At 39.0% G+C, this 13,882-nt stretch overlaps 1 protein-coding gene across 1 annotated transcript; it reads right to left on the reverse strand.

Annotated features, from left to right (window-relative positions):
* Positions 1-5,002: 5,002 nt before the first annotated feature.
* LOC149286269 (rhomboid-related protein 2-like) lies at positions 5,003-12,445 on the reverse strand. The gene is made up of 7 exons (XM_089494314.1): positions 12,236-12,445; positions 11,249-11,397; positions 10,777-10,889; positions 10,212-10,312; positions 8,382-8,442; positions 6,023-6,084; positions 5,003-5,179 (listed from the first exon to the last, which is right to left on the reverse strand). Exons 1-7 carry the CDS (start codon positions 12,443-12,445, stop codon positions 5,003-5,005), a joined length of 873 nt encoding a protein of 290 aa, XP_089350440.1.
* Between the last annotated feature and the right edge of the window lie 1,437 nt (positions 12,446-13,882).

Below are 13,882 nucleotides of genomic sequence, written 5' to 3' on the forward strand. Positions count from 1 at the left end.
TTTTAGTTATGTCCCTGCTCATCCTATCACATCTTGCAAAGTTTCTCTTCCTCTCCCTTTGTCCATCAGTTACCCACCTATTTAACCATTCCCTCTACTCTGGAACGGTACCTAAGATCCCACCTGGTTGACTTAATACGGGCCACTCTGTTTGGCTTTCCTTTTGCCTCTAGGTTGCTTGAACAAATTGTATACAATCTTAACTAACTTCCTCTCCTCTGATTTCCTCTTTGACAAAGTAAAGCCTGATTTCAGACCCCTTCACTCTACTGAAACAACTCTAACAAAAGTATCTAATGATACAACTCTCCACTGGATCTCCACATATCTTTCTCGCTGTTCAATCTTCACCTTTTCCACTTCCTGTTGGCACCCCCGGGGATCAGTCCTTGGTCCTCTGCTCTTCTCTTTCTACATGTCATCTCTTAGAAAACTAATTAACTCATTTGGCTTCCAGTATCATCTATAATGTAGTTGATCTTCCCCAAATGATTCTTCATATTACTGCTAGCTCTTCATGGATGTCACAATGCTACCTGAAGCTTCATCTATCTAAAACTCATTATCTTCCCTCCTTCTTTCTCCCTTGTACCTAAATTTTCTATCTCTATTAGCAATACGACTATCTCTCCTACTAACCTGCCCCGTTGCCTTGGGGTCATCTTGGATTCAAACTTCTCCTTCATTTCTCACATTAAGTCCCTCGTAAGATCCTGCTACTTGCTCCTAACAAACATTTCTCGCACACACCAATTCTTCACCCAAGAAGCCACAGAAACTCGGTGGTTGCCTATAAAGGAGACGAGGGTCCAGACCTGGCCCACGTCTCCTTTATCTGCAGACCTGACGTCCAAGGATCCTGCTGTCAGGAGGATGATCACTCGCAGGAACCTCGTGGGAGCAATTTTTTAATTTACACAGAAGAGCACCAATATCCAAACTCTAACCACGAACAAGCTTCCTAAAATCCCGTGCAAAGCAGGGAAAAGATGGCAAAATAGTCATTATTATTATCTTTTATTTATATAGTGCCAACAATTTATGCAGTACTCTTTCCAATATATTCAAGGGGTATGACAAGACTAGAATTGGCAGACTAAGACAAACCAATATACCGCATTTGCTCGATTATAAGACGACCCTGATTATAAGACGACCCCCCAAAATCTGAATATTAATTTAGGAAAAAAAGAAAAAGCCTGAATATAAAAAGTTTTACCAGTAAATGTTAATTCATGTAAACTATTTTTTTAAATAAAAGCTATGATTGAGAAAAATATTTTTTTTGTTTTTATTTCTTTGTATTGTCCAACCTGTCCCCCAGTTACGCACATCTGCCCCTAGGCTTGCCACACCAATATGGCACTGTGGCCCATGATATGCCTTTTAACCCTCTATATGCCACTCTGCCCCATGGTATGCCTTTTGACCCCCTATGTGCCACTCTGCCTCCAGAAATGCCTTATACCCCTATATGCCACTCTGGCATTTAGGGGGTTAAAAGGCATATTATGGGGCAGAGTGGCATATAGGGAGGTATAAGGCATTTCAGGAGGCAGAGTGCTCTATTAAATGCCCCCTTAACGCCACTCTGCCTCCTGAAATGCCTTATACCTCCCTATATGCCACTCTGCCCCATAATATGCCTTTTAACCCCCTAAGTGCCAGAGTGGCATATAGGGGTATAAGGCATTCCAGAAATGCCCTATGCTCCCATTTAACACACACACACACACACACACACGCACACACACACTTACTTACCGGTGCTTCCAATTTCCTGCTGTATTGCCGGGGCAGCGGGTTGGAGGTGGAGTTGGCAGCGGGGGTTTGTCTGCGTCCGTCGCGCATACCTTACCCGGCTGTCAGAGATCAGAGTTGCCCGCACCGGTGCGGGGAACTCTGATCTCTGACAGTCGGGGAAGGTATGCGCGGCGGACGCAGACAAACCCCGCTGCTAGCCACACCTCCTTCCGGCTGCAGCGGACGTTGTCTACGCGGATCGGGTAGAGGTCAACCCGCTGCCCCGGCAATACAGCAGGAAGCACCGGTAAGTGTGTGGGGGGGGGAGACAGGAGGATCCAGGTCCCCTGCAGCGGTGCGGGGGATCTGGATCTTAGTCTCATAATCAGACCTCTATTTGAGGTCTGATTAGAAGACGACCCCAATTAGAAGACGAGGGGTATTCTTCAGAGCATTTGCTCTGAAAAAAACCTCGTCTTATAATCGAGCAAATAAGGTACTAAAGAGAGCCCTGCTTGCAAACTTACACTTTAGAGTAAATCCCATGGCCCTTTAAAGTAAAGCTTCACTTTTTAACTTTTTTTATATTTATGTTTTCATAAATGTAATACAGTATGGCCTGCTCTGTTATGAACAGACCATTTTATTTTCTTGTTTAAAGCTAATACAATTTGAGATGACTTAAGATTTTGAGAAAACAGCTTTTGATTGAAAAAGTCTGCAAAAGTATTTTTTCTGTTAATCATTTCCATTGTTAAGTATAGTTATACCTGCAGTAAATTGGTAGAACATGTTTTAAGCAAGGTAGAACGATATCATGCACGTGTATGGTTCTCATACTTTAAGAATACAAATATATTATGGGAGTAATGAGCTGCTTGTAATTCAATAGTTTTAAAATACAGGATCTCATATTTTAAATGCATATATAAAAAATATCACACTTTCTTTATTGATTGTAGACATATTTTGCATACTTCTTGTAGATGGCAGTGTGTGGCAGAACTCTGAAAGATGTCAGAAAGAACCTCATCCTCCTCTTGGGTGTTGAGCAGCATACTAGGCTGCTGGGTAGACCTGAGGCTGCACCTGACCTGACTAATGCGTGTTCCCCACCAGGTCCACCATGCCTGGTTCCCACCAGTCTCTTCTCGCCAACCTTGTGCGGCAGTCTGTGAGGATCTCCCTCCATCCCTTAACCTTTTAACTGCTTGAGCACGGACCTCTGTGTCATGTCCTTCTCTGCTCATACACAAGCCCCAACTCCTCTCTCAGCCTTTCTTAGGACACTAATCATACTGTCCAAAAAAATCTTTAAAATGGCTTAATGTATTTCCACATGAAGTATATGCTTTTATTGGTAAACGTGGTGACTGCAATATGTTAAACGCACCAAAGTGTATAGAGTGTATTTTCAATAGCCTGTCTCTATTGCTCTGCCCTCCTGTCTTTAGCCCTGTGCTGTGGCTCAATGAACATCCAACACACACCATATATACTTCTATGCCTTTGCTGCTGACGTCATTGTTGACTGTGCTTAAAGGTATACCACACCTCACAAGCAAGGTTCACGGAGGTAAATCTGGGGTTCTCGGTTCCCTTGTGGAGAAGAAACATGTCTCACATTTCGGTTAATGCCCCCTGAGCAGGATTAGTCTGATACGCGCCTAACACTATTACATTATAGGGCTTATTGTAGTCTATGGTTGATTACATGCATTAGTGAGAAAATGATTTAGAGTATTGAGACCTGACCACTAGGTACATAGTATTAAAGGCCCCTGGTTCTATTGTTAACAGCAACTGTAATTCCACTGTGTTCCAATGATAAAGAAATTGGTTATGTTTAGAAAACACAAACAAGTATATTTATTAACTCAATATGTATAAAAAAACATATCATACACACAATGCTCTCCATAAAATATTAGTATATCACAATTTTTTTTTGTCATGACAAAAAATAAGTATAACAATGCAAAACAGACCACCTGGGTCCATAGGTCATAAACTGATAACAGTATACAAAGATAATTTAATTACAGATGTTAAATCTTACCATACCTACCACATAATAACAAATACATTTTACATGACTGAGCAAAGCATAGGCACATTATATATATATATATATATGTTGTAAACGCATAATAAATCATGTTATGACATATGGATATAAAATATAGATAAATTAAAATTTGGTCTTTGTATTGCTCTGTGTTTTGGTAAAATTACACTAGTAGGAATTTTAACACCCCGAATTTCATACTATAATGAGTGTTTTATATTTGATAAGTACCCTGGTTCTGTGATAGATTTTTTGCCTCTTTAAGCACTTTTAGAACCAAAGCGGATACACGTGTAAGAGAGGTATGAGAGATACACGTGGTTATAGGCAGATCCCTGAGACATCATGCTGGGCGAGTTTAATTTGGTCGTTAGCTTCTGTTGCATTAACAGTAGGAATGACAAGCTCATATCTCTATTTAGTCCCATTCATGGTAATGGTAACATGATTACACACAATGCATTAAAAGCTCAATATATTAAACCCACATACAATTGGTTGCATAGTTCTACAATCAAGAACTGGGATTTTGACAGACCCTCACATTTCTGGTATGAACAGAATCAGGTAACTCTTAAAATCCCATCCTATAAATGGAAACTAACTGCAAATAAGTAAATAGCATATGTCATTAAAATGTTACGCCAGGGTTCCGCAATATACTTGGCCTAATTTCAATCTCAGTTCTTTATTCAATTTCTCTTTTCATCTTGATCTATGCACATGTCTATTTTATAAAATTCAATGAAAATATTGGGATATCCCAAAATACACAAACCTTATGGAAGCACGATAGCCTTATCACTGCTTTTCATACTAATATCACTGATAGACTAACATTAATAATATTTGACCAGTGCTTTTCTTTGATGATGAATGTTTTAATTTATACCCAAGCCTGCATTGTAAATACATTATTTAGAGGTCTTAAATGCGTATAACCATACCAAGGTTAGTCTATTTTGTTTTTGTGGGATTGTATACGTTTTCTCTCGGATAAAGTAAAGTCTCTGCTCTTTTGGCCTGAAGAAATTCAATTTGTCACAACACTGCTAAGAATATTATAATGCTATAAATATATATAAAAAATATTATGTTTAATGTTTTGTAAATATATTGCAAGTTGTAGCCCAAGATACTTTTATCAGCTTCCAGTACTGGAAGATACATCATTGGAATCGGACGTGTCTACTACTTCGGAAAAAAGAAGATATTGAAAAGTGCAGCAAAGATCAGAAAGGCTACGTAGGCAGCGATACATATCCAGAACCTGGGATCTTTAATGAGGTTTTTGTCAAAGCAGCTGAAGACGGTGTAACCAATCGACATTCCAGCTAGACACCCCGCAAAGTGAGCCACGAAAGATACCTAGAACGGAAAATGCACAGATTTGTATTTGCATAGCAATGGGCTGAATTCAACCCCTTAATTAGAATGGTGCTACAGTCGTATTGCAATGAAGAAAACATTCAGATACATATATTAATAATACAAATGTAAGAATATATTGAAGAATGTTTTCTGACTATTGCATTAAATAGGAAACCTTCTGACCTCCACCAATCTACTGTGAGGAATTTATAGATGTTTATATATTTTATAATACATAATTAGGACTAAATATTTGTGTAAAAATGGAGATGGGTCTCACAATGACAAGGTGGTACCAGATCTAGGAACTCTCAGGGTTTTTGCCCCAGTCCAAGGGTGAGAGGGCAGATTTTTAGGGTCACATAATCTGGAACGGATTCTTTCCTATTCTACACTGCTGTGATCATATATACGACGCCCAACTTGTGCTTTTGCTACCAGTATGTACAGGTTTCTACCTGCTTGAATGCAGGTAACTGAACGAAGCGTGTATCTACACAGTGTCAGGGTTTCCATGAGGACTGGCATTAGAGCCATTTGGTTGATGCATCTGGTAAGTAACTACATATAATCTTCACAATGACCTATTAAAGGGTTAATATTTTGATAATCTCGGGGTTAGCTTTTAAATTACTTTTATAATTAAATTATATGCTAGGCATAGGTCAGTGAAACACAATTAGAATTAAATTAGAATAGTAGCTCAAATCAGGGAAACTAACTTGTCTGTTTTTTCATAGGAAGTAACGGTAGATTTTAGGGAAATGGTTAGTTCATGCTAAATGAATCATTTCACAATTTCTATGTCATCAGAACCAATATAAAACAAGATGGTCTAACCTGTAAATCAGTATCATGTACAATGTATCTTCTGTAAAGGGCAAAACCAACATCTGTCCCAACTGCAAAAAGAAATAGACATATAATCCTAAAATACAATAAATCACTATTACAATGTTCAGCTGCAGCTATAGGAGGATTATTAATCAAGCAGTAATGGACTATCGCAAGGGAGAGGCTGTAACCCAAGGTTGGACACCACCGTGCGCTAGACAATTGTGGAGTGAGATTTGTGTCAGACAATGGGTATTTTGAGCTTCTGGTCCAATTCTGTTAATATTCCAGTATCAGATCCTCCTGTTCTGGGTCACCTGCCATTGTATAGGGATAGATAATCTGCTTCCTTGTAGGGCTGCAACAACGAATCGATAAAATCGATAATAATCGATTATGAAAATCGTTGTCAACGATTTTCATAATCGATTAGTTGAATCGATTTATAAAATTATGTTTTTCAGAGCAAAAACTCCCTTCTATAATCCGATCTCAAATAGAGATCGGATTATAACTCTAGAATCCAGACCGCCCCGCAAAGCTGCAGGAGACCTGGATCCTCTCTGCCACCCGGTGAGGGTCTGTGCAAAACGCGCAGACATCCTCCGCTTCTCCCCTCCCCTTCCGCTTCTCCCCTCCACTTCCGACGGGGCTTCTATTACTGAACCCAGCGTCACGTGACCTTCCGGTGCGGCTTCCATCATGGAAGCCCCAACGGAAGCGGAGGGGAGAAGCGGCTGTCTGCGCGCATCGCACAGACCCCTACCGGCTGCCAGAGAGGATCCAGGTCCCGTGCAGCGCTGCTGGGGGTTTGGATTTTAGTGCGCGATGTGCACTGTGTACTGCCACTTCCACCTGCCCCACCAGGGGTTAATATATCAGAAGAAGAAAAACCAGGACAAGTAAGCAGCACTGGGTAAGTATTATCTTTATTTTTATGCTCATTTGCCCTGTGTTTCTTCTGTTGATATATTAACCCTTGGTGGGGCAGGTATAATTTTTGCGGGATCTATTAATTATGTGCATTCTTTAATTTGTGTTTTTTTATTTTTTTATGTCTGTAATATTTGATTTATTGTTTATATTGTCCATATATTTATATATATATTTATATTGTATTGTGTCTTTTTTTTGTCTATATTTAATAAATATAAATATAAAAAACCTATTTTAGCGATGTCAGTTTTTCTTATATCGGGGGGGCATAAGACATATCAGGGGGCACAGTGGTATCAGGGGGGGCAGTGGCATAAAGGGGCTATAAGGCATATCAGGGGGGACAGTGGCATAAAGGGGCTATAAGGCGTATCAGGGGGCAAAGTGGCATAAAGGGGCTATAAGGCGTATCAGGGGGGACAATTGCATAAAGGGGCTATAAGGCATATCAGGGGGGACAATTGCATAAAGGGGCTATAAGGCATATCAGGGGGACAGTGGCATAAAGGGGCTATAAGGCATATCAGGGGGCACAGTGGCATCTCTGGCATATAGGGGTAAAAGACATATCAGGGGGCATGGTGGCATATCAAGGGTAAAATGCATATCAGGGGGCATGGTGGCATATCAAGGGTAAAATGCATATCAGGGGGCATGGTGGCATATCAAGGGTAAAAGGCATATAGGGGGCTATAAGGCATATCAGGGGGGCACTGTGGCATATCGGGGCACTGTGGCATATATGGGGCTATAAGGCATATCAGGGGGCACAGTGGCATATAGGGGGTATAAGGCATATTAGGGGACAGAGTGGCATATAGGAGGTATAAGGGTGCACAGTGGTATCTCTGACATATAGGAGGGTATATGGGGCAGAGTAGCATATAGGGGGTATAAGGCATTTCTGGGACAGAGAGGCAAGCTGGGGGTGAGATGTGCATAACTGAGCAAAAATAGTTTACATTAATATTTACTAGTAAAGCTTTTTTTGGTATTTTTGGGGTTCTTCTTAAAATATAGCTTTAATTATTATGTCAGTAAAATAAGAAGGCAAATCGTAAAAAAGGCCATTGTAAGTTATAAGTTTTTATTTTAAATAAACGAAAAATTTGCATATTGTTTTTTTTTTACCCGATTAATCGAAAAAATTATCGGCCAACTAATCGATTATGAAAATAATCGTTAGTTGCAGCCCTACTTCCTTGTGAACATTCTAAGTGGGTTAAGGTGTAAAGCATTGCTAGGTGCACAGTAGACTTTTCAAGGGACAATGAGGGTGTTCAACTACAACTAAACTTGGCTTTTAACTTTATATTGTATAATTTAACATAAGAGGGTTCTATAAATGCGAAATCAAGTGTGAAGACCGAGCTCTTAAAACATTGCCGAATCTAGTTGCAAAGCCAATAAGAAAAAAAAAACAACTTACCTATTAATACAATGGCTACGATTCGAAAAATTCCAAATAATGGCACCATGCTTTTGAAATTCTAGAAACAAAAAAAAAAAAAACACATCCAAACCGGTTTTTGACGTTTCACCTGTTGAATTCAACATCAGAACCATCATTTCCAGAATGGCTTTACGTCCTAACTGTGACAATATAGTCCGACCAGTGGGTTCAGGCTGGATGTATACCGTTATAATTTATTTACCTTCATCACTAATCAGCTTCACATTGCTTACGGGGGAAGGGCCAAAAACACTTTTTTTCATTTGCATTAAAACACTTTAATACGAATAACATCCAACCTTGGACCAGGAAGCTGTCAGATCCTTCTCACTCTAACTGAACACCCCCCCCAACCTATCACTGCAGCCAATTAAATTCAATAGCATATCTAGCAATTGAACTGCCCCGTAGTACCACACATAGAGCCTCACCATACGCGGCTAACAGTATATTACACTGTTACATATTTATTTTGCCACACTAACCCTTCTCTGAAACAATTCTTTGATCAAGTAAATCAGAGAAAACGAACACCTAATTGCCACGGGACACAAAAGATAGTTTTCACAAAATGGAAAAAAGTTCTTAAAAGTTTGTTGTTTTTTTATGTGATTAAACCTTTAAAGTAAAAAAGAAAACCAACACAGATCTGATCAGGTTAATCTGCTTAGCATACTAGAGAGTACAACAAAATCGAATCATTTTAAACATCAAACAATACAATACAACTCCTTTTAATGTGACGCTCATAGTCAAACATTTCCTGGTCACAGTCAGTTCCAGGCTGTCGTCTGTCCACCTGGCTGTCGGTAGCAACACACTACGGCTCTGATGTACAATGGGATTTATTTACTAGAGACTTATCCTTGACTTCACTTATTGAAGGTCTAAACCCTCCTCGTGCAGTGAATTATGCATTACACAGGGCCTGCTCCGTCATTCTTGCTGGAGAAACTTGCCAGTGTTGGCCCTTTATCATGAATAGTGAAGTAAACTCACTTTAACTCTTAAAACAAGTTAACAGGGAGTGTTGCTCAAAAGATGAAATGGCCAGGATTTGTAAAGGGTGTAACCGGTGGAAAACATTTGCCTTTTCTTTAGTATACAGTATACATTTAAAGTCGATTTCTTGTTATGTAGTATAGTACATGTCCTGTAAATAAAGCCTAACGCTCGGTTAGGAAACAGAACTGGAACAACTGGTTAGACTGTTTCAAAACCTTCTAACATCACGGTATCATTCCAACTCAGTAGTGGCTACACAGGAAACTAGCTGGCATATCTTCCATAAATTATAGTCCCAGGGAGGCACATCTGCTAGTCATTTATTCTTTTTATAATTTAATTGACCAAGAGACAGAGAGAAGACATCACATGAGATGGGTAACAAATGAAGACATTATGGAATAAATTAAAAATAAGAGGGCAGACACCAACTATATTCTGGATGGTCATTCAAGCACTCCACCTCAAAAGTTGTAGAAATTAGTGGGCCAGTCAATGAAGTTATTATATGAGAAATTAAGATATATTGGGCATATTTTTGTCAGGTCGCACACACTGCTCTTATGTAGTCATAAATGAAGGCAACATCATTTCTAATACATGATTTTACGCTACGAGGCTAACATGATACGAGGCTTTGATGAACAAAGACTCAAGGACTGTGGTAGAGAACTCTCTCTTTCAATAGCTAGAAAGACCATTCAATTAAAGTATTACATGTTTTCAAAGGCAACTGTAAAGGGAATAATTACAGACAAAGCAATAACAGAAATATCAGTTTTGTTTTGATGTTGTACTCACCACAATAACATTCATAAAATACCCTCCTATCAAGGCATAGACACCGCCTGAAGCACCAACCAGATGTTTATTGGGATCAAAGATCGAACTGGCCAGAGATCCTAATAAGAAAACCCCAATGATTAAAAAAAAAATTGCATACAAATATTAGTAACAGAACTTAAAGTATCCCTAAACCAGAGTACTATGATTGGCAGTGCAAATCAAATTAAAGTCACATGCTTGGCTGCAGCGTGGGAAACGTACATTTACACAGCATACACAGGTGCATGTGGGTCAATAAGCATTATCACAAATGAGATAACAAAAACTAGCTAGAAAAATATAAATATATGTAGTATGCTGTTCGTGTTTTGGAGATGGTCAACATGGCGTGTGCGAGTTCTTGGACTGATTTTATCCTGCCTTTAACAAGATACATGATTTTCTTTCTATTTTACACACAAAAAGAATTTCAGTTTCCTTTAATTTACACAAAAATAAAATAAAAATAAAATAACTACAATACGCCCCTACAAAAAAAAAAAAAAAAAAAAAAAAAAAAAAAAAAAAAAAGAGTACAGACCTCCAATGACCCCAGCGATATAAACGAGGCCAATTCTATGTCCCTTGTGGACCATCTCTAATGGGATCCCAATGAAAAGCTGAAGGAAAAGGTTCCCAATAATATGCTGCACTCTGTAAAAGATAAAAAGGCTTAATGTAAGAAGTAACAGAGTCAGAGCTAAGCCTCTTCAAACTAACCCTTTCATTTACTATTTTGTCCCTCACTTACATTCATAGGAACACTTGCAATGATATGTTGCTGATGATAGATTATATATATATATATATATATATATATATATATATATATATATATATATATATATTAGGGCTACAACAACTAATGGATAAAATCGATAATAATCGATAATGAAAATCATTGCCAACATTGCCATCACAGTTATCAGACCCAAAAAGTTTCCTTTTCCATACATACCTCTAATTCATCTATTTACTACCAGGTACTTAGTAGGATATTTCAAAAGGCTCACCCAGCATGCACCAACATGTAAGAGACAAATCTCCATGCTTCTTCACGTTTATCGAAGCGGTAAATGAAAGGGCTATTCATGACACCGTTATCCAAAGTGATCCATTGTTTCTGTGGCTTCCACACTGCGTAGTAAATGAATATAGCCAACTAGACGCAAAAAAGGGTATACATGTGTCAAAAAAATGGTGGCTGTGTATACATTTGGTGGGACGCTATTATTTAAGGCTGTAGTTTATGTACATAATTGAAAAGAAAAAAGGTCGATGCTACACATCTGTACACAGCACAGGTGAAACTATATCTTACCCAGGTCAGCTCACCCAGCTGCCCTGTTCACGGCCACTGTTCTCTCTGTGGAGCATGGGGAATTTATGTCACCTCGGCACTCTGATCGGACGCCCCCCCTTGGAATTTCACTAATTTAAATATCCTGTATACTGTACCATCCAAGTCAAGTCAGTAAGATAAGACTGCAACTCTCCAGCTAGTGGTGTCCTCTTATTTTTTCACCCCTTTGCAACTTGGCTTGCAGGAAATGAGAGAAGACATCTCATCATGTAATGGCTTGTGCAAGAGTTCCAGGGAGCGTGCACAGAAAAAGCTCACAAATAAGTCAATGGAAGTGCTTTCCTGACACTGATCGGCTGCTATAGCCCCTGGTCTTGTCTCTCTTATGCATGTTTAAACGCCTTCAACATGTTAGCCTACACCACTTCTGCTGGGAGGCCGTCCCACTTATCTGACACCCTCTCAGTAAACTATAGGTATAACTAGCAACCCCTGGTGATGTAACTGAATAGAAACGGAACCCACTTGTAATAAGATGTTAATGATCTTCATTCAGCATCTTGGGAATACGTTTAAAAAGTAGATGCGATAAACATAAACATCAACAAAAACTAGACTTTACAAAAAAAAAATTATATAATAGACATGAGTCTAAGAAAATATGCTTTAGTTTTGGAAGCCAATATTTCAACTATACCTCTGCGATACTTATTAAGATTATGAAAAGTGGAGGAGGCAGGCAGTTTGCTCTTTCTAGGTAGATATCCCTGTAGTCTGAAGGTAGCATCCAGTTGGAAATGGTCGCATGGAGCCTGTCACAGCACGAGGGATTTTCAGCAGTCTCTTCTTCCTTTTCCTCCGTCTCGTCCGGCCAGTCTTCTCGGGCAGTCATCCTTTCAAGCTCCATGTTTTCTAAAGTTTAATAAGTGAGAAAAAAAAAAATCCACTAAAAATTCTTGGTATTTAACATTACAAAAAATCTCTTAGCAGCTAATGAATACGTTTTCCTATATTAAAACATCGGGAAATATAGCTAAAAAGGTAAAAAGTATTACATATAAACCGATCCACTACAAATAATTAATCCTTACTTGTAGGGCACCATCATAGCATACAAGTGATGTTGCAAGAGATATATATATATATATATATATATATATATATATATATATATTACACACACTGTATATAAATATAAAAGACTGATTTAAAAAACATACAAAAGGCAACACATCGAGTTCGTTTTCCATGTGTCCGGTGAAGGGGAGTACTGGATGATTTTAACGTTTCTATTTATACCATTGCGGTTTAGCATTTGCTGCCAGAAATAAGAGAACTATTTTTATAACTAAACATGTATTTACCGAGGCCCAGATGATGGTATCCTCCCAAAGCAAGCGACTCAAAGAGACAACTCTAGCAAGCGTTTTTAAGAGCTTTTTTGAAAGTAAACTCCTATTTTGTGACGGTTTGCAGCAAACCTGGATATGCTTAGTTATACAACTGTTTAATAATAACGCATCTTCTAGAAAACACTTTGTGGTTTATTTACAAAAGTTGGGGTGCACTGGCTTGTGCGGTAGTTCTAAAGGGTCTATTGAGACGCTCGAGTACTTTAATACACATTCTTCCAGAACAAAAAGAAAATAAAGCACGCATCTGAAACAGAAGATGCAGCCCAGCTGCTGCTGCTGCTGCTGCTGATGTTGTTGTTGCCGTCCTCTCTTATGGTCTGACTATTCTTGCCACTGATTGGCAGCTGAAACCAATGGAAGTTAACATACTGGAAAACGCGTCAGCCAAACATTTCCTGCCTGGTTTTTAGCTGGACGCGGGGAAAGAAACAAATGTGTATGGGGATTTCGCAGAGGGAACAACAGCAGGGCTGCAGCTTCTACATAATACATTTTAGCCCCCCCCATAAAGTACTTTAACATATATTATTTATGAGAGCTGTTATGAACATTAAACTGTCCCTTTAAGAAGCACCAAGCTAAAGTTTACATTTCAACCTTTATGAAATGGCAGCTGTTTATCTGCATTAACTCTTTCTTACAAGGAAACATAAAAGACTTTTGTCAGGTTTAACTCTTTCCTGCATTTAAACATTTCGATGCTAATCAGGTTTGCAGCCCCCAATCAGTTGTGATCCCACAGCCCCGTACCCTGTGACATCACTTGCAATGTGTATGAGAGAATGAATGACCCTGTTTCTGCAAGTATGGAGATGCAGTCCACCTATGGCTTCAGGTGTGATGACGTCACCTGTAGCTAGACACGCCACCCGACAAATAATAGATAATAAATAGTAATAGAAACTTCAAACGATCAGCGCACGGGGGAG

This window comes from Sceloporus occidentalis, unplaced genomic scaffold (assembly GCF_023333645.1).
Source record: "Sceloporus occidentalis isolate IW3139 unplaced genomic scaffold, rSceOcc1.0.p SCAF_71, whole genome shotgun sequence".
NCBI classification, from domain to species: domain Eukaryota; kingdom Metazoa; phylum Chordata; class Lepidosauria; order Squamata; family Phrynosomatidae; genus Sceloporus; species Sceloporus occidentalis.